At 47.4% G+C, this 18,980-nt stretch overlaps 1 protein-coding gene across 1 annotated transcript in view; it reads right to left on the bottom strand.

Annotated features, from left to right (window-relative positions):
- The window catches only part of BMP6 (bone morphogenetic protein 6), a 95,648-nt gene that overhangs the window by 1,657 nt on the left and 75,011 nt on the right, over nucleotides 1-18,980 (bottom strand). Inside the window, exons 3-6 of the mRNA XM_050891000.1 lie at nucleotides 11,887-12,035; nucleotides 10,438-10,635; nucleotides 2,439-2,515; nucleotides 49-159 (exon numbers count right to left, since the gene is read on the bottom strand). Of these exons, the coding sequence (XP_050746957.1) occupies nucleotides 49-159; nucleotides 2,439-2,515; nucleotides 10,438-10,635; nucleotides 11,887-12,035 (535 nt within the window). The remainder of the gene's footprint in view (nucleotides 1-48; nucleotides 160-2,438; nucleotides 2,516-10,437; nucleotides 10,636-11,886; nucleotides 12,036-18,980) is intronic.

Genomic DNA, 18,980 nt, shown 5'->3' with positions numbered 1-18,980 from the left:
TTTACAAATTCACCTATTGCTTTGGCATTGAGCTTTCTGGAGACTTACCAGAGTTTGTACAATGGCATGATTGGTTGCGTTCATATGGGCGTTGAGTGGGAATGAGCACTCCCCATCACAGTAGTTGGCTGCGTAGCCCTTTGGAGCGATTATCCAGTCCTTTTTAGGAAACAAACAGAACGTGATTCAAATTTAAAAGTTGCCAACTTGTACAGACAACTGCATGCAATTAAAAGCAGCTGAAAATTTTCCACTAACTTTTTTCTTGAGGGTGAAAATGTGTTTTCACTGAAACTGTTAGGGTTTTTGGGTTGGTGGTTTTTTTTTTTTTTTTGGTGAGCCATGACTTTTCCATGGACACACTGATTTTAATGTCCAAAGAATGGTGCACGTCTATGCACAGCTAAACTGCCATGAACTAAAAGAGTTTTATTCCTAAAACTCTTGCTGGATTGCCTTGTGGGGATTGTGGTTTGGATGCCTTTATGTTCCAACGTTTCCTGCAGGTTAGTCCCTCTGGCTGAACTACCTTTTCCTAGGTTGAGTCACAGCCTCAACTGGCGTCCCCTCCTGGAGAAAATCGTGTATGTGCATGCGTGTGCGTGCACACATGCACAGTTCAACCAGGGAGCTCCAGAACAGGAATATAAAACATTGGTGCGGTGCCTCACAGACATCCTTATACACTCTTATACAGGGATGCTAGTCTGCTAAGGCCACTGTGGGAAGTTGTAGCTGCGTAACAGCTTCTCCACCTCTGCCAGACTCCTCAAGGAGGGGCAGGACAGCCAGCCTGAGCTGCACGTGCAAGCAGGTGGCCCCAGTGGCAATCATCTGAGTGCCGTGCTATGGAAAACGGTGACTCTTCACCAAAGGGCTAATAAAAAAAAAATTACAGCTTCTCTGCTGCTGACACAAAAGAGCCAAAGGTAAATTAAAAGCATCACCAATTAGCAGGAGACATTTTGCCTCCTGGGTGTCAGGCTCTGCAGGTCACCCTGCAGGAGGATGTACTGGTACGCTTCACATGCACATAATTCTTAGACCATTTCCCCTTTACCTGACAACAATTACATTGCATTTTGCTACAGCAGGCCTGAGCAGCCAGACTGTTGCTGCAGCTTTGCTAGCCAAGTTTGCTGTTTGATTGCTAACATGAGGATACCTGGGCATAGCAAACCCACCCCTCCATTTTACTGTACTAGCTCACCCATAATTTGCTCCCGGTAAACTGAGCTGCTTTTCATAAGATAGTCACTCTCCTCCTACAGAAGCCAGTACAGACCGTGTAATTAAATTTGTGGTTTAATGCGGTATAGGAATAAGGGAAGCGCTCTGCTAACAAAAAATTGATGCTAAAAAAATTGATGGATGTTCTGAAGGAGATATAGCAGTGCCCAACAACTGCAGGGGGCTGCCGCCCTGCCTCCATCATCTCCCTACAACAAGAAGGAGCTGGATTCAACTCCTGCAAAGAGCCCTGCTGGTCTGTGGCCTTCCTTTGGCAGCATCTTTCTTACCTTTCTGCTCAAGCCCGCAACTAGAAAGGTGAAGGCAGTGCCTCCTGGAAGCAGGGCAAGCGAGCTAAGGAGGAGGTGGAAAGACTGTGCACAAGTAAAAAGAAAAGCCACTAACAAGTAATGGGGAACGGCGTCAGCAGGCAGCCACAGTTGTGGCTAGTGGGCTGGAGTTGACATAAGCGACAAAAAATGCTGCTGTCCCATTAGCTGGGAGAGGACTTGCCTGTGTAGGGTATTACAGAAGCAGCAGGGGCAGCCCTGGCATCCTGAATTATAATCTGGTAAAAACATTAGCTGATAGAAACAGGACCTCCTCACAAAAGTGCTGAATGAAAGAATAATAAAAAAAAAAAATTAAAAATTTTTAAAAAAGAGAAGATGAAGGCATTCTTTGAAACGTGATGTTTGATGACACCATGGCCTGGTCCTAAGTAAGTAACTTACTCTAAACAATTCTCTGGCTTCACGGTGTTGCAACTAAACCCAGTCTTTGGTCCACCTACTGCAGCCAGTGCTAATTGTGGGGCAGGGGTGGAGGATTTCAACACAATGGCCAAGGTTAAAATCAGGCTGATCACTAGAAAAAACTTGATTTGGTTAAAATCACTGCTTAACATCAGATTTTTTTCCTTATCATTAGAGGTACACAGATATGAGCCCTTGCCCATTCCATGACTCCCATGAGTGACAGAGAATGACTGTATACTTGAATCTCATAAAGTATCAAGCTTCCTCTGGCTCTTATCAAATGTCACAACTATCAATATTTATTTGCCCTTCCCTGTGACCAGTTTTAGTGAGGAGACACAAGGGACATTTTCAAGCATAATGGCAGCCTCGAGTGGAATTACCGTGACACTGTTTAGATAACATTTCATAACAAAATGTCTAGTTTACCCAGAGAGAAACATCACACACCTGCCATCCCAAGTCTTGGAAGCTAACGTAAAGCTCATGCTTTCTGCATGCTGTTTTTAAGTCACTGCTGTTGTAATCTGTTAAAAAAAAAAAAAAGAAAAACAGGAATTTAGAAAGTAAAACAGGCAGAGCATCGCTGGAGGGCACAGTTGGCCAGATGTGTGCACGCTGCGGTCTCAGCAGCGAGAAATGGTGAGCTCCCTCAGCAGCCAAAAGGATAAGGGTGTTGAGGGACATCCAAAGCAGGACTGACGCTTTTAAGATGCCTATGGGAATGGAGGCACCCAAGTAACAGTGACTTGGTTATAATTCCTTCAGCTGCCTTTAATAACTTGACAAGCAGTGCTTGTAAAACACCTCCAGTAAAATGACTTCTTAAACATAAATCTACTCCTTCAGCCCGGCACAGACTACATCCCTGCTGGGTGCTCAAACTCACCCCACTTCCTCGGCCGCGGCTTCAGACGTGTGCCGCCCTAGGTGGTAATCTCAAAATGCACGCACTTACCGAGAGAATTACAACCCCAGGAAGGTTAATCATCGCCTTGTGCCCCTGTACCGGTTAGCAGAAGTCCTAAACAGCTAAGATGTCCCATAGGCAGTGAAGCCATGTCCCTGTCCCTCTCTGTGCCTTACCCCCAGCCTGCCCCGGACATCACACGCAGCTCCATGCACCACCTCTGCTCTTGGACCTTTACAAGTCACGCTCTGAAAAACAAGTTTCTCCTTCCCATAACCCGCTTATCTGCAGACAACACAGGATTTGACACCCTCTCAACATTAACTTGCTCCTTAGTGCCAATACTGCACAGAAGAGTGGGGGCGCAGGGTGCAAAGCCCTGACCAGAGACCTTCCCCCTTGCTGTGGCACAATGTATGAGGATGTTTCAACCATGCAGGAGCTGCTCGTGATGGCCCTACAAAATGCAGCTTTTGACAGTGAGTGGAATTTCCCATTTATATTTGGAAAGAGAGGCGGCTCTGCACGCGAACACCTGGAACCGCAGCGAGCGGAGGAGCTGAGCCGTGACAGAGGGGCCTTTCACCCCTGGGTGGCTGCACAAATCCAGCCTTGACAGGCGGTGGCTGATTTCGTCACGCCTCAGGTGGCTGCCGGACTTCAGCGCAGCAGCCACAGAAACCACCTTTGCAGCGGGGCAGCTTGGCCACCGGCTATGGCTGCCAAACCCGTGCTTCGTGCCCGATGCGAAGCCCAAGAGGAAGAGATGGCGGCAAATTCGGCCGAGCAGCATAGGAGCCCAGGTCCCCGTCCATGCAGTGACACGTGTGTGCTCATCCCAGAGCTGGACCCAGACTGGCCGTGTTTTCCTCCGGTGCCTTACCCACAGGGGCCTCCTCTCCTCTCACACGCCTCATTTGCAAGTAAAGGCGCTTCCGTCAGCAGGCAGATGCCACACGCTGATGATGTGCCTGCCTCCTGCTGCCCTGGGCCTTTCGGCTAACCAGCCCCCCGGCGCCCCTAAGGCAGCTTGAAAGGGCACCCTCCCAGTGTAGCTTTCCCCCAAATGCGGCAGCTGGGATAGAAAAATATTTTTAGTGACTTTTTCCTTGGCTCTGAATAAGCCTTTCTTTTTCTTCCCTCCATCACCCCCCCCAAAGTTTGGGAACTACAAATGCAAATATTTATTCAAAAGAAAAACTATAATACTAAAAGCACATCCAACTGACATTAAGGGCAACACAACATTACAGCTGGGTACAGTTAACACTAAGGTCTGAAAAAACCCTACACCTCAAACCTAGCCTCCAAACCACCAAAGATTAGAGAGTTGTTTTTAGAAGCAGTTTGGGTTTTAAATGTTAAGGATTACATTTCAGACTTTCAATAGCTTCGCTTCAATCACGGATTTAATCAGGTGAGCAGAGCTGGTTAACAGCCTGCTGCAGCATAAACATTCGCTCTTTCAGCAGCACTCAGTAGCAAGGACAGAGGCGAGTCTCTCTATTCAAGCTTTCCATTTTCAAACCAGACATACCCGGTAGAAACCAGGGTGTGGTGGTTTTTTTCAGATGAAGCTCTTCAGTCCCTGGCTCAGCCTAGGAGCAAATTTCTAGCATGAGATGTTTCTAAATCATCTGGTCATAATGAGGGGAAAAAAATGAGCAGAAGATACTTTTAGTGGTCAAAGGCTTTCATTTAAGTACCTGAAAACACAACTTCATTGTTCTTCAATGGGAATATGTTGTTTGCTTAGGGGAAAACCATCTGTACTTGATAGGGAGTTACAGTGGAGTTGATCTCTTCACAACCGAGTGGGCAGAATGATGCTACGTTCCAAATCCAGCTACAACTTACCCAAATCGGCTACGGGAAAGAGGAGAAGGCAAGGGAGGCAGAGAAAACAGGAGTGGGAAGGAAGGCTGCGAGCAATCACAAGTTTAAGAAAACACAGGGGAAAAAAATAGAGCTGCTTAACAAGCTACATGAAGCAGAACATGTTATGAACGTGTCCTCTCTCACACTGCCTGAAATTGGCCCCCCAAAATGCGCCTCAGCTCGCTGGTTGGAGTCACCTGATTCACACTCTGCATTGAGCGCTGGCTACTCTCCATCCAAGGTAGATGCAAACAGCTCCACCTCCTCACTTGCCCCAAACTCGGCCCTTGCTTTCTTAAATGTCAACATATTAAACATCCCCTCTCCCAGGATTTGCGCTCTCCCCTTTTTTGCACTCCCCCCAGCTCCCCTGCCCTCTCTTCTTGTTACATGTTTGCCTACCATGCCTACTTTATGGAATCTACTTTAGCCCAGCTTTAGGGATGTTACAAACCTTTAATCAACCCTTAGCAGTGGCTTTCTGAATTGGGGGAAAAAATGCAGCAATACAGATGCGCATAATAACGATCCATTCCCTACAGTTTGGGGCTCGGCATATGCCCCAGAGCCACGTACGTTGGACGTACATCCAATTATGGGCCTGAAAAAAGAGGAATCCACACAGTAAAGGGTTTCTGGCGGTGAGCTAAAGCTCACTGAGCTACTGAAGTTGGCCTCCATGACACATTTTCCTCAAAGCCTGGAAAGCAGTATCAGCTACCCGAGGTCCAGCGTGCCCAGTTGTTTTAGCCCGAACTGCCGTTTGAGGTGGTTTGCAGTGCAAGATCCAACTGCCAAGAGGCAACAGGGTACGTGCCCCTTCCTGCCAGCCCTGCAGCGGGGAGCCAGGAGGGCCGAGAGGAGGCAGCCTGCAGCGGGGGGACGCTGCAAACAACTGCTGCAGGGCCAGCTTGTGCTGCCACGCATGACACCATTTGCAAGGACTGTTTGCCAGAGACCTTCAAAATCTCTACGAGTTTAGGGAGCTGCTTTAGGAGCTCCTACAGGCTCATTGTGGGTTTAGCAAAATCATCTCTTTTTTTCCCCTGAACGTACCAATTCAGAAACACTAGCTTGGCATTTACAAGGCACTGCATTTAATCACACCCCAAACTATTTTGTCTAAAACAGAGACTTAAAAAAACCCCAAACCCCTAGTTCTGCACTTAAAAATAACTTCCAGGGCAGCGCAGTTGAAACAGCACAGTTAACATGGCTTGTCTCTGCAGCTTGTTTGCACTGAACGTTGTCTGCCTTCACCAGAACCCAAGTCTGACTGTCTCCAAGCACAGATGTTTCTCTTAAGGCTGGACACTGGCATTTGTGTTGCTGAAAGGGGAGAGAGAATAGCCTGACCCTAATGGTCTTCCTCCTACAGATACTTATGCACCCACCTTAGATTTCCTGTAACCTCTCCCACGTTAAGTGCTGGCAAAGAATATATAAATATTTACTGAGGTCTGAGAACACCCTTGCTGCTCCCAAGGTGCCAGCTTACCAAATTCCACACAGTAATTAATTGCTTCTGTGATTCAAAATAGCTTTGACAGAGGTCTCCAAGGCCAGCCCCTCTTCTTGGTGTTTGACTTTGGTGATTTGTCCGGATAAAGCTGGTGTAAACCGATCACACAGTTAATAACAGCCCACTTCACATGAAAGCGATCTGCTTGGGTGGGAAGAAGGGGAGATGTTGGGCTGACGTGGACCCGCATGTGAAGGCACATACAGAAATGCCGGCCACACCGCTCCAGTTTGCATCCAAGCACTCTACTAAAGGGAAGATTGGCTGCAAGATAACAATGTTTATTAACAAGACCCTTGCCACCGTGAAAGCATTTGGCCTTATTTGCCTTCAGTGTTTGCGCGTGCTACCCTTTGCGGTATTTAGTTCCCGTACATGTGGGTACACGCAGGGAAATCTGCCTGGTGCCGTGCATGTCTGCTGGAAGGAAAGGCCACTTGGAGGGCCCCTCCATTTCTCATGGAGCACCTCACACGAGTCCCAGAGGCCCTGGGGTGGCTAAAGAGAAGGACCCCAAAAGGGGTGTTGCCTGAGTTTCACTCAGAGCAGCAAGTGCAGCCCGAAGTCAGACGTTTAAATGCCACTCTCTCCATAAGGAGGGGCTGATGGGAAAGGACGTGCCTGAAGGCTGACTCGCAGAAGAGGAGGGTTATCGTCACTGGACAAGGAGACAGCCCCGTACAGAAATCGTAACTCACGGAGGAGCTGGCTGTATGGCAGTAAAGTCCTTAGGCTTGAGGGTCACCGTCTGTTAGGTTGAAGAGAGTCCCCATCTCTTCAGGTTAACTAGAGGGTCAGCTTGGAGTCTGAGAGCACGCGCCAAACCCACTGCAAGACACGGCTGAGCGAGGGCCTCCAGATCTTGCAGACAACAGCAGAGAAACACCTGCGTGCTCCTCCCACCCACCTCGTTCCTCCATGTCCTGGGCCAGAGCTGGCGTATGATTTTCTGCCTCAACAGATGAAAATACTTCCTTTTCTTCCAGTTCATCCTCCCTCTGCAGAAGAACAGAGCTTGGCTCCAGGAATGCATTGACGCAGGACTCTATGTCAAAGCAGTTTATAACCATGGGGGTTACTCAGTTCTGCTTTATATAAACCAGTCATAATTACGTGTTTATAATACAGGGAAATGAGTATTCTTGGTGAAAAAATACAGACCATTGAGATTCTTATGCCACCGCCATAACCTTAGCATCTGGGCACTTGGTACTGACTGCAGGACAACAACTGCACATCAAAGGGAGCACAGTGGGGTCCCAATCCCGCACGTAGCAGCATGCCTTCACATAACCCCCCAGCTCCCCAGATCCAGTACCAGCCCAGCAGCACACTTCATGCGCTCTGAACGGCGGTACTTGAAATGCTTTCCATATTTAGATAGTAATTGGGACTCTTTTAAACACACTGCCCCAACCCAACTCACAGCATCTTTTGGGAAAGGGGTTCATTTTTGGACTGAAGGAAGAAAACCCTGTGTATTCACTAACATAGAGGAAGGAAGGTTCAATCTACAAAAAACCATCAACACCAGCCAGCTGCCTTGCTCTCCAGGAGAGAAACTGCCCTCAAGCCCTGATAGGCAGCAGCAATTCTGGCTCAGGGAAGAGTACGGACCAAAAATCTGACAAGACGTAAGATACAGTGAGAGAGGAAGATGCGCAGGTGGGGAGATGCACAGGAGGGGACCGCAGCATCTCAGTCATGCACCCACTTTGGGTCCAGATGCATCAGGGCACCCTCAGAAGAGCAAGGCAGCCAGGGTAACCCCCGGGCTTGCCTCCTGCTTCATCCTGGGGCGAACACTTCCCCAGCCCTGCCATGCATCATCAGGGCATGGATGTAGGAACTCACACAACTAAAAAAGAAAAAATCCCTGTGATCTCTTTAACGCTAAAAACGCGTATCGGTCATCGGTGCCTCTTGGGCTATTAAATCAACCACTTCTTAAGGAGAACAGAGTCTAAGAGTGTCACACTTAGCAAGGAAAATAAGCTGATGTAGTCTCTCTTTTCTAAACACAGAAACCAACCAAACATACATCTTAACTTTAAATTCCCCTCCTTTCCCCCGCCTTAAATCCACAGAGGCTCAACTATACCTTGTTGACTACTGAACTGCCAAATTCCAGGTTTTAAATTAAAGCTGGCTTTGAGCTAGAAGAGCTCAAAAAAGTCCTTGAGACCACAGAACGACGAGCTATTTTTTCCCTTTTTGTCGTTTTATAATTTTACGACCTGATGTGTGGTGTAGTCAAGAAAGCAGCAATGTAAAAATGGCCCTTTTTGACCAATATATCTGCTCCCTCTGGAGCTTTGAGTCACATTGCCTGATTTAATAGTAGTAAAAACTTGTTTTTAGCACTGCAAAGCTTGTGGAGCTGGGGAGAGAAAGTTGGAGCCTATCCTGACTCCGCTACCAGCACCACAAAAGAGCGACACAGCGAGTAACTTTCCTGAAGTGCTGTGAATGCCTTAAAAAATTGGCTCTCATGATGAAGGGAGCACAGCAACTGAGCCCACCTGAATGGGAGAATTGCATGCCGCCTGTGTAAAAGCTGGGCTCATTGCTTATAATGCCCAGAAGAATAAACTACCTATGCCGTTGGCAAGCCCATCACATGGGAAAGTAACCGAGCGAGCAGCCATGATGCCCGCCTTTAAAACTGCAGCTTGGAGGCCCCCAAGGAAAACCAGGACCGAAATCGGTCCCAGCAATTGGGACCAACAGACGGCTCCACCTGCGGGGCTGGCAGAGTGCTTTCATGCCAGATTGGACAATAACACCTCCAGCAACGCTATGCTGGCACTGGCCGGCCTCCCTTGGGAACAGGCTGCAGGACTGAGTTGCTTCTCCTGCCCTTAAAATCCATGAAGCAACATTTCACACCCAGCCGAGTCCGGCACTTGCACGGCATGGCATGGGAACCCACGGCCACGCTGTGGCACGCACCACGAGGACACGCAAGGGCCGCTAGTGGCCAACTGCTGCTGGCACGCACTAGCCCAAAGGGCAAGTCCATCACCATGCTGGGCTGGAGCAATAGGGCTGCATTGGCACACATCCATGCCCAAAGCCTGGCTGCCAGCCCTGCAGGGGCTCCCAACCTGGCTCTGGCGCCCTGCAGATTCCCAGTGCCATGGCCAGCACAGGGCCACCTCAGGTGCAGTGTGGCTCACCCACAACCCGGGCATGCAAGAGCAGGGGACAGCCTACGGATTCACACCGGCTAAGTTTCGGCAGTGCTGGCTCATCTCCCTGTGCTGTGCCTGGACACAGACTAAAAAATACAGCTGCCTCTCTTCCTTGGGGTATAGTCATTTCTAGACACGGGAAAAGCAGGGATCCTATTGGAAATGAAGGGGGCAGCATAAGCAAATTAATCAAGTAACTTGGAACGGGCTGAAATGTTTGAGAGGAAAGAAGGTACTCAGTGAATGAAGGACTTGTAGCACTGTGATACAGGGCAGAGTGGCTGGAAAATAGACAAGACTTAGAAGACAGGACACTCAATTTTTGTCAAAATTTCAGTTATCCTATTGTCCCACCAGCCCGCAACAGCACTCACAAGGCTGCTGTACAACACCTGCAACATGCAACCTTTCCACAGCAAACAGGCAAGCCTCTTCGTCTGCCTGGAAATGCAGTTCACCGTGTATACACTGCTGTTCTCACAAGGAAAGAAAAAAAAAAAGGATCTCGTGCTGTTCTACCAGGGTTTTTCCAAAGAAAACCAAAAGAGGACTCTGCTGGAAATGCATATGTGCAATACCACAAATCTCAGTGTACACAGAGATGGAATCTTTTAAATATTGCATTTCACATGGCATAATTCTAGGCAAATACTGCATAGCAAGCAACCTACAAGCACAAGAGTCAGGGTTAAAACACCTCACCCCCAATTCAATGGCTGCAATTTCACATGGAGGTCTGGAGTCCACCCTGGATTCAAGAGGACTCCTGTATGTGTCACTATGCGAGACCCCCTCTTCCATCCCCTTGCAGATGTAACCTGTTCCCCCAAGGAAGAGCATCCCACCTCACATCCCCCTTCTTGCTTTTGCACTCCAAAGCAAACAGAAACATTACAAGAAGTGGTCCCAGCTTGTGTCGCACGATTACCCGTGTTGCATGATTACCTGTGACACTAGACACCCTGGAAACATCCTGAGCCTGGGTGGAGCGGTTTCGACTCTGCTGCCTGCGCCTGCTCGTTGCTGACCTAGTGGTCCGTACGTGAACTTCGCTCACTTTGAAGAAGGCCACCATGAAAGGCTGTTTGTCGTAAGGGCCATCTCGGCCTATAAGGCCTGCTTCTCTAGGATTTACGCTGAAACCTTCAAGCCAAAGAGAAAAGCGAGTGTTAGAGAAACAGTGCAGCTGGATTGCGCCTTCCAGCATCGCAGCATCCCCATAAGCAGTGTTTCCTTTCTGCTTGCTCACACTCTTCTTTAATCACTTAACATTCCCCTCCTGCCACCATGACCTATGGACATTTTTACGACAGCACCCCATCCATGCCGGACAACAGGCTCCACCGCAGCACCTGGCTCCTTGGTACCCCTATGGCATCTCTACTCCGGTTTAGGCATTGAAGAGGTATACAGATAGATGTATAAAACACAAAGCCCAGATGTGTCATGAAATTAGTTCTGCTGCCCATGAAACACAAGAAGCAGAGACGGGATTAGAAGACCTCTAGGGAAAGCAGAGGGCAAAAAGATGAGGTGCTTTTGTCAGGAGCACAGGGATAGGCTCTTAGCCCATTTGGGGAGGTGGAGGTTGGCGCTAACATTTCCTCAGGGCGAACAGTGGACAGCCCCCCTGGTCTCACTTGACCCCACAGGTGTACCAAACTTCAGCATTAAGTGATAGGAAGAAAACATAAGGTTGGAGGCTGGCTCCTACAGAGGACAGATGTCACTGTCATCTTTTTGGTCACCTTCTGCTCATCTCGATCCTCTCCTTCCCCACTGCTTATCTTCCAACACTCAATTTCATGCTCTTTTGCAGTCTCTTCTCTCCTTTTCCACCTTTCGAAGTTTCTGTGGGCTGTGAAATGCTATCATTGCAGCTGCCCTCAGAGGGACCAGCCCCACACAGTGACCGCATCGCTTCTCCAGCACAGGGCTCCCAGCTCAGGTTTGATGAGATCCAAGCAGTGACGGCAGCTGCAGCAGCCAGGAGGGCTGCCATAAGCCCACATGGGGAGGCGCATACCCATATACCTGCCCTCTTCTCTTCCTTTCACCCCTAAATGTCACCCCACCTGGGATTCCAGCTCCATGCCTGCTTCCACCTCCAACCCAGGAACTGGGGCCCTACCCCAGCCCACCTCCGCAAGTTCATCCTGGTACTGTTCAGAGACACCTTACCTCACTCATGGGGAAAGACATGTCCATCATGGGACAGCCAAGAACTGACAGCCCTCAATCTGTCCCCTCAGACGCCTTGCTCATAGTGCTAGCTACAGCTGCCTATGAAGGCAGGGTGCTCACTCCCCACATCACAACTGGACTCTAGCACCACTTCTAGACAGCATCCAAGAGACTTGCGAGGTGACTTGCGTTAACTGGCCCATAACCTACCATCCTGGGTCACCACGCTCAGCTGCAGTCCCATGTTGTGCTGAGGGTTCATCACCCACATGTTACTGGTGGCAGTGACATCAAACTCCAGCCAGCCCTCCTCTGAGGCCCACACCGCCCGCGTGTCCAGCAGAAACAGGTCAGAGGCCCTGCAGAGAAGCATAATGACAAGATTGTGAGGTCTGGGATTTTCTCCTCTGGCTTTCGCTGTTACAGAAACAAAACCTGAAATCTTTAAAAGTGACATTAATAGCTAGAAAGAAAACAATGCCCAAAATCTGCCTGTTTGTATGCAGAGTTTTGCCATGAGATGCACATGCTTCCCCATGTGAAATTCAGGATTACAAAGGTTTTTCACCATTTTCTAGGCTAGAGGAAAGCAATCCTACTCCTCAGGTCTGTCCATTTCTCCACTAGCAAGGGATTAGTAAGGCACTCTTCTTCCTGAAGAGTGTAATGTTAGCCCTGGCAGGACAGTGGTCAAACTACCAGCATTTCCAGGCATTCAATGGTTTTTGTCAAAGGGGTTTCATGGTTTCAGCCCACCTTCCACAACACAGACCTACCACAATTGACCAAAATAAAAAATAAAAATCAACTAACAGGCCAACCACCAAACAGTGAAGGAAAATGAACCTCTAAAGGCCTCTAAAGACATTTTTCTGAGGCTTATCAACATGGATTAGAGCACCTGGTTCCAAGGCTATTGGTACTGGGTCTCCTTCATGGGCTTCAGGTTCAAATGCTATCAAGTCTATACCTTTTTTGCAGCATCAAATGCCCACCAAAACTCAGTTCAATGAAATCAGCTGGAGAAGCATCCAGAGAAATCTCATGTACATTTTCTCACTGTATTATAGGCATAACTTCCCTGTGCAAGAGAGCTACAGTTCCTATCCTTAACCTGTGGCCATCATCACAAAATGGATACCAGGTGTCAATCCCATCTTCATCTATGTTTGCCCTCTGGCTTATTTTTTTCTAACAATAACTTAATGGAAATGAGAAAACAGGGTACCTGCCCCTTCCACCCATCAAAGGTTAACTTCAGAAAAAAATATTTTGATTGAGTTACATTTTATTTTTGGCCAACTGCTATGTCATACTGCCCAGCAGCTTGGTTTGCATGAGATCACACATGGAAAAATAAGCACTTAAGTGTATTAGGGCTCCTAGTGCGGCTATTTTTACAGCATGGAGGCTTTCCTCCGCCTCACTGGTAGCCGCACGCTCTGTGGTTGACTCAGCAGCCTTTCCCACAGGAGTCTTTGCCACTGCTCCTCCAACGGGAAGAGGGTTCAGGAACAACTCTGACCTTCACCTCCAACAGCAGCGAGTAGCTGGGGCTGGCCAGCTGCTACATGTTTTGGAAACCTTAAGGTTGAAAGATTTGGGCTTTCCCAGGCAGGGTATATAAACTGAAGTGCTGCTTAAAGGAGACCGCAAACAGCAGCTGCAGCTGAGACCACTCTTCCCCTCTCCAGGTTTAAGAGAGGAATGAACTGCTGTATCATTCCCACCTCTGAATATGACTTACACATTGGTCCTCTCCAATGCTCGAAATGGACTATAGCTGAAAAGGGGTTTTCCTAGCACCTGTTCTGACCTTCCCCCTCACACCAATTGCTTTTTGATCTCCTGTCCCACCTCCTCTCCTCTAAATGCCATACTCTCCCCGGCACTGGCCCACTCCAGACAATGTCCCACTGGAGCCTCCAGACTACAGTAACTTTGGCGTTACGTCCCCCCAAACCAAACATGTCTGGCTGCAGAGCCGCTGGGAACTCTGTAAGAGCAAACCTTCATGAATACTCAACCACATGGGATTAGTCAGGTCTACAAAAACATGAAGAGGAGGCTCAGAGCTGGGTTTTTTTTGCCTTTCCCCATAATATCTAACTTAAATGCCACAACAATCTCCCCTTCTTATTAAAACAATGTCTTCAGTCTTTCCTTGCAAGCCACATTTTATAGACTTTGACTATTCTCATTGCTCTTTATAGACCCAACTCAGATCAACTGATGCTGAGTACAGTGGAAGGGTAATCTTGATGTGTCTCACAGACTATGCCTCTACTCATACGTCTCAGAATATGATTTTGGCTTCTTCACAAAACTCACACTGTTAACTCATGTTCACCTTGTGATCCACTATAATACTTAGATTCATGCTGCTGAACCGCAAAGGACCCAGTCACTTCCTAGGGTGTATTTGAATCACTGATTTTTCATGTCCAAATGCAGTTGTTCTTTCTACCAAATCACACTTTTTTTTCCCCCCAGATTGAACCTCCATCATTATTAGATTACTTAAAATACGGACTTGCCTTCCAGTGGGTCTCCCCCATCTTAGTGTCCTCCACAAATGTAGTAAGCAAACTGCCTGACCAAGGTACAATTCTACCAAATGAGAATGCTCCACTTTATCCCAGTATGTCACACTCACTTTGGAAAGATCTCAATTCCTTTGTGAAATGCAGAAAAATGGACAACCAGGCTTTCCAATCCAGTTAACCCTTTGCAAAAAGTTTCATGCAGGACTGGTTTTCAATCAGCTCTGCTATTCAACTGAGTTTTGCATTGTTGGACCGGATGAAGCCAACAGTGAAGGTTCACCCCACAGGTATTGTAGGTCATACTAGTAATGCCAGCAGGTAACACATCCTAATACTTTCTGCTTAAGCCTGTTTTCAATTAATGTTTGTCACCCAAACCTCACCAGGCTACACAAAATTGCGTATCATTTCTTACTAGTTTTGGTTTTGGCATGAAGGTTTTAAAAAAATATTCAGTCACCTATTTCCAAAGACAAAATTAGGGGGAAAAAAAAAAGAATTTACTCCCATAGAAAAGAATCCCAACTATTTAACTGAGAGTCTTTAACCACTCCTTTATTTTTTCAGCATAGAAATGTTGTATGTCCTTCCTCCTTTAAGAAAATCACCTCAAATTTGGCCAAGTAGTAAGTACTTGAAAATTGCTGCCCACACAGTCTCAACAGAGATTCAGAGCTTAGCAACAAAATCCTCTGGACTTTTTGTATGCAGGGAACATACTTTCCTCTCCTTTCCCCCTTGGTTAACCAAATACCATGTATCACCTGAGGGGAATCTGCTCTTCCCTACAACCATACAGCCGAGAAGAAATGTTCTTGCTACTCCTGCAAAAAAGCCATATGATGTCTGATCTTGGAACAGAGACTGGGAGATCTCCCAGGCTGGCCCCAGGTAGGAGGGAAAGAATAGCAAAGAAGGTAGCAGCGACCTGCTACACCTCTTAGACACACACAAGTCTATGGGGCCAGATGGGTACTAAGGGAGCTGGCGGAAGTGCTCACCAAGCCACTTTTAATCATTTATCAGCAGTCCTGGATAACTGGGGAGGTCCCAGTTGACTGGAAATTAGCAAATGTGACGCTCACCTACACGAAGGGCCGGAAGGAGGATCCAGGGAACTACAGGCCTGTCAGCCTGAACTTGGTGCTGGGGAAGGTTATAGAGCAGATCATCTTGAGTGCCATCACGCGGCACGTACAGGACAATCAGGTGATCAGGCCCAGTCAGCATGGCTTATGAAAGGCAGGTCCTGCTTGACTAACCTGATCTCCTTCTATGACAAGGTGACCCACTTAGTGGATGAGGGAAAGGCTGTGGATGTTGTCTACCTAGACTTTAGTAAAGCCTTTGACACCATTTCCCACAGCGTTCTCCTGGAGAAACTGGCTGCTCATGGCTTGGATGGGTATACTGTTCGCTGGGTAAAAAACTGGTTGAATGGCCAGGCCCAAAGAGTGGTGGTGAATGGAGTTAAATCCAGTTGGCAGTTGGTCACAAGTGGTGTTCCCCGGGGCTCAGTATTGGGGCTAGTTCTGTTTAATATCTTCATCAATGATCTGGACGAGGAGATCGAGTGCACCCTCAGTAAGTTTGCAGATGACACCAAGTTGGGTGGGAGTGTTGATCTGCTTGAGGGTCGGAAGGCTCTACAGAGGGATCTGGACAGGCTGGATCGATGGGCCAAGGCCAATTATATGAGGTTCAACAAGGCTAACTGTCTGGTCCTGCACATGGGTCACAACAACCCCATGCAACGCTACAGGCTTGGGGAAGAGTGGCTGGAAAGCAGCCTGACGGAAAAGGACCTGGGGGTGTTGGTGGACAGCCGGCTGAATATGAGCCAGCAGTGTGCCCAGGTGGCCAAGAAGGCCAATAGTATCCTGGCTTGTATCAGAAGTAGCGTGGCCAGCAGGACTAGCGAAGTGCTCGTCCTCCTGTACTCGGCACTGGTGAGGCCACACCTCGAATACTGTGTTCAGTTTTGGGCCCCTCACTACAAGAAAGACATTGAGGTGCTGGAGCGTGTCCAAAGAAGGGCAATGAAGCTGGAGAAGAAGGGTCTAGAGCACAAGTCTTAGGAGGAGCAGCTGAGGGAACTGGGATTGATTAGCCTGGAGAAAAGGAGGCTCAGGGGAGACCTTATTACTCTCTACAACTACCTGAAAGGAGGTTGTAGCAAGTGAGTGTCAGTCTCTTCTCCCAAGTAACAAGCGATAGGACAAGAGGAAATGGCCTCAAGTTGAGCCAGGGGAGGTTTAGATTGGACATTAGGGAAAATTTCTTCACCGAAAGCGTTGTCAAGCATTGGAACAGGCTGCCCAGGGAAGTGGTTGAGTCACCATCCCTGGAGGTATTTAAAAGACCTGTAAATGTGGTGCTTAGGGACGTGGTTTAGCGGTGGACTTGGCAGTGCTAGGTTAACAGTTGGACTCAATGATCTTAAAGGTCTTTTCCAACCTAAATGATTCTATGATTCTATGATAATATCTAATTAGATGGGGAAGGGTGAAGGATTTGCTGCAGTCGTGGGGGACACACGAACATGCAAGGACGAGATGGAGAGACCCTAGATAAAAGGAAAAAGTCTGCAGAGAAAAGGGAGTAGAAAGTACCCATGGCCACCACACCTCTGTGAATCAGGACTATTATTCCCGACTCAGCATCCCTCTGTTTCCAGAAGTAGATGGGAAACTACTGGCATCTTCCTGCACTGATGCTTCACAGAGGGCTACAACCTGCTACTGCTGCCATTTGCGGCAACACAACTGCCAACAAACACAGTGACAGACATCAGTGATGTGACTCTCACACTTCCAGTCTTGCCCCAATGTTCACAGGGAAACGCAGCCACACAATCGAATTTTTTTTTTTCCCCCAGTTCTGCTTTCTGAAGACCATGGAAAACACATTTACTCCATTCCTCTCCCACTACGGCTGCAAAAGAAAGACGGGAAGCATGAGAGCTAAAGCTGCTGCATAGCCTTATTACCACTCCTGATACTGGACTGTTGGTTGATTTTGGCAGGGACCATTTTTGCCATCGGTGTTTGCTTAGCAGGTCCACGCTCTATGGCTCTACCTGTTGCAAAAGTTGGAGCGCGTACAGCAGATGAGCAGAGGATTCCTGCAAGCCAAAGGGCGGTGCTGGAGAAAGCAAAAAAACATCTGAAAGTGGCAACTAAACCTAGCAGAGACAGTTGACCCTCACCAGTATATGCATCAGCTTCTCATCTGCACGACGAGAACAACGCCACTAGCTTCGCCTTATAGCTATGTCAGAAAAAGAAATAGTTTAGGAAGCAGTCAGATAGCATGCTGAAGAGTGCTACATACAAGTAGATGCAAGCCCATAGTCAAAGCAAAATCTGAAGAGTGGAAAAGAAGGTGAGAAACGGATCATATACTAAGCAAGTCGCATGAAACAAAGTATTGAATTTCTAGTCATTAAGTGATGACATTGATCCTGTGCAGTGAGGCGGGCAGCGGCCTTCCAAGAGAAAGCACGCAACCATGTACACGGTCACACTAATGGAAGGATATCCACAAACTTCAGCATTCGAGAATAACAGAGGCAAGATGGGACCTGAGGGAAACAGGAAGGGAGCGTGAAGAACGGGAAAAACTAGAAAAAGAAAGGCTGGAAGAAATGCATGAGCCAGCATTGTTGACCAGAGAGGAAGGAATATCTGCTCTCAGCACACGCTGAAGAAAGCAGAGTCAGTCTAGAGGTTTCATGCCCAAGCAACCCTGCATGTCAAGGACATCACAGGATCTCTGGCACCTGCACAGTCGGATTTTCAAATTCAGTGTACAGAAGATAAATTTCATCACCAAAACAGGCAGTTTCTTAACATCCTCTCTGCCTAAACCTGCCTCTGGGTTTTTATACAGCTACTATCATCTCATTGTCACTATGGTGCCCGACAGTCTCATCTTTATTTTCAGTGTGCTTAACCATCTGGATGAGTTCAGTTAATGATTTCCATAATAATGGTGCTGCAGGCATAATATGTATTAACCTTAGATTATTAAAGGGAAGCAAGTGAATGGGAGAAACTGAGGCAATGAGCTGAAACAACTTTCCTGAAACAAGAGAGGACTTTAAATGGGAAGATGCAAATTAGAGATTCCCAACTCAAAACAGGAGCTCTTTGTTCTGGATCAGGGCCCTGAAGTACGGTCTCAGGTCCCAAGAAATAAATGGAAGTGTTTCCATGGCCTTCAGGAGACTCTGGAGGAGGATGGAGAAGCAAAGGTCAACAGAGCAATCACAAGTGGCTCCAATAAACAGAAAGAAGTACACAGTTTACTGGAGAAATATGGCCTGTGTAATTCAGAAGGCAGGATTTAGCTCCAGTGTCCTCAGAGAGAGAGCTGATTTGTCAGATATAAATATCAAATATAGCTACTATTCTTAACGCCGGCATCCCAACCATGTACTCAGGGCATTTATAGGAGAAACAGCTTGCATTTAACTTCAGTGCTTTTCCCCCTGTAAGATAAATATTTTGTTAACTGAAACCTCTGTGTAAACCTTTCAACGAAATGTCTCTGGGTGTTAATTCTATTTAATTGAACACTAATTAGATTAGAATTTAGTCAAATTAGTAACCAGGTCAAGTGGTTAATCTTAGTTACTATACTTAGTGAAATGTTCACATTAAAATAATTTCTCTCTTCTGGGTACACATTACAACATGGAACTTTGCTACAGGAAAAACACCAAAGCTATAAAAAGCTAAATTTAAAGAAGCATCT

This window comes from Gymnogyps californianus, chromosome 2 (genome assembly GCF_018139145.2).
Source record: "Gymnogyps californianus isolate 813 chromosome 2, ASM1813914v2, whole genome shotgun sequence".
Classification (NCBI taxonomy): Eukaryota; Metazoa; Chordata; class Aves; order Accipitriformes; family Cathartidae; genus Gymnogyps; species Gymnogyps californianus.
The sequence above is the reverse complement of the archived record's forward strand: the minus strand, read 5'-3'. Positions and strand labels throughout refer to the sequence as shown.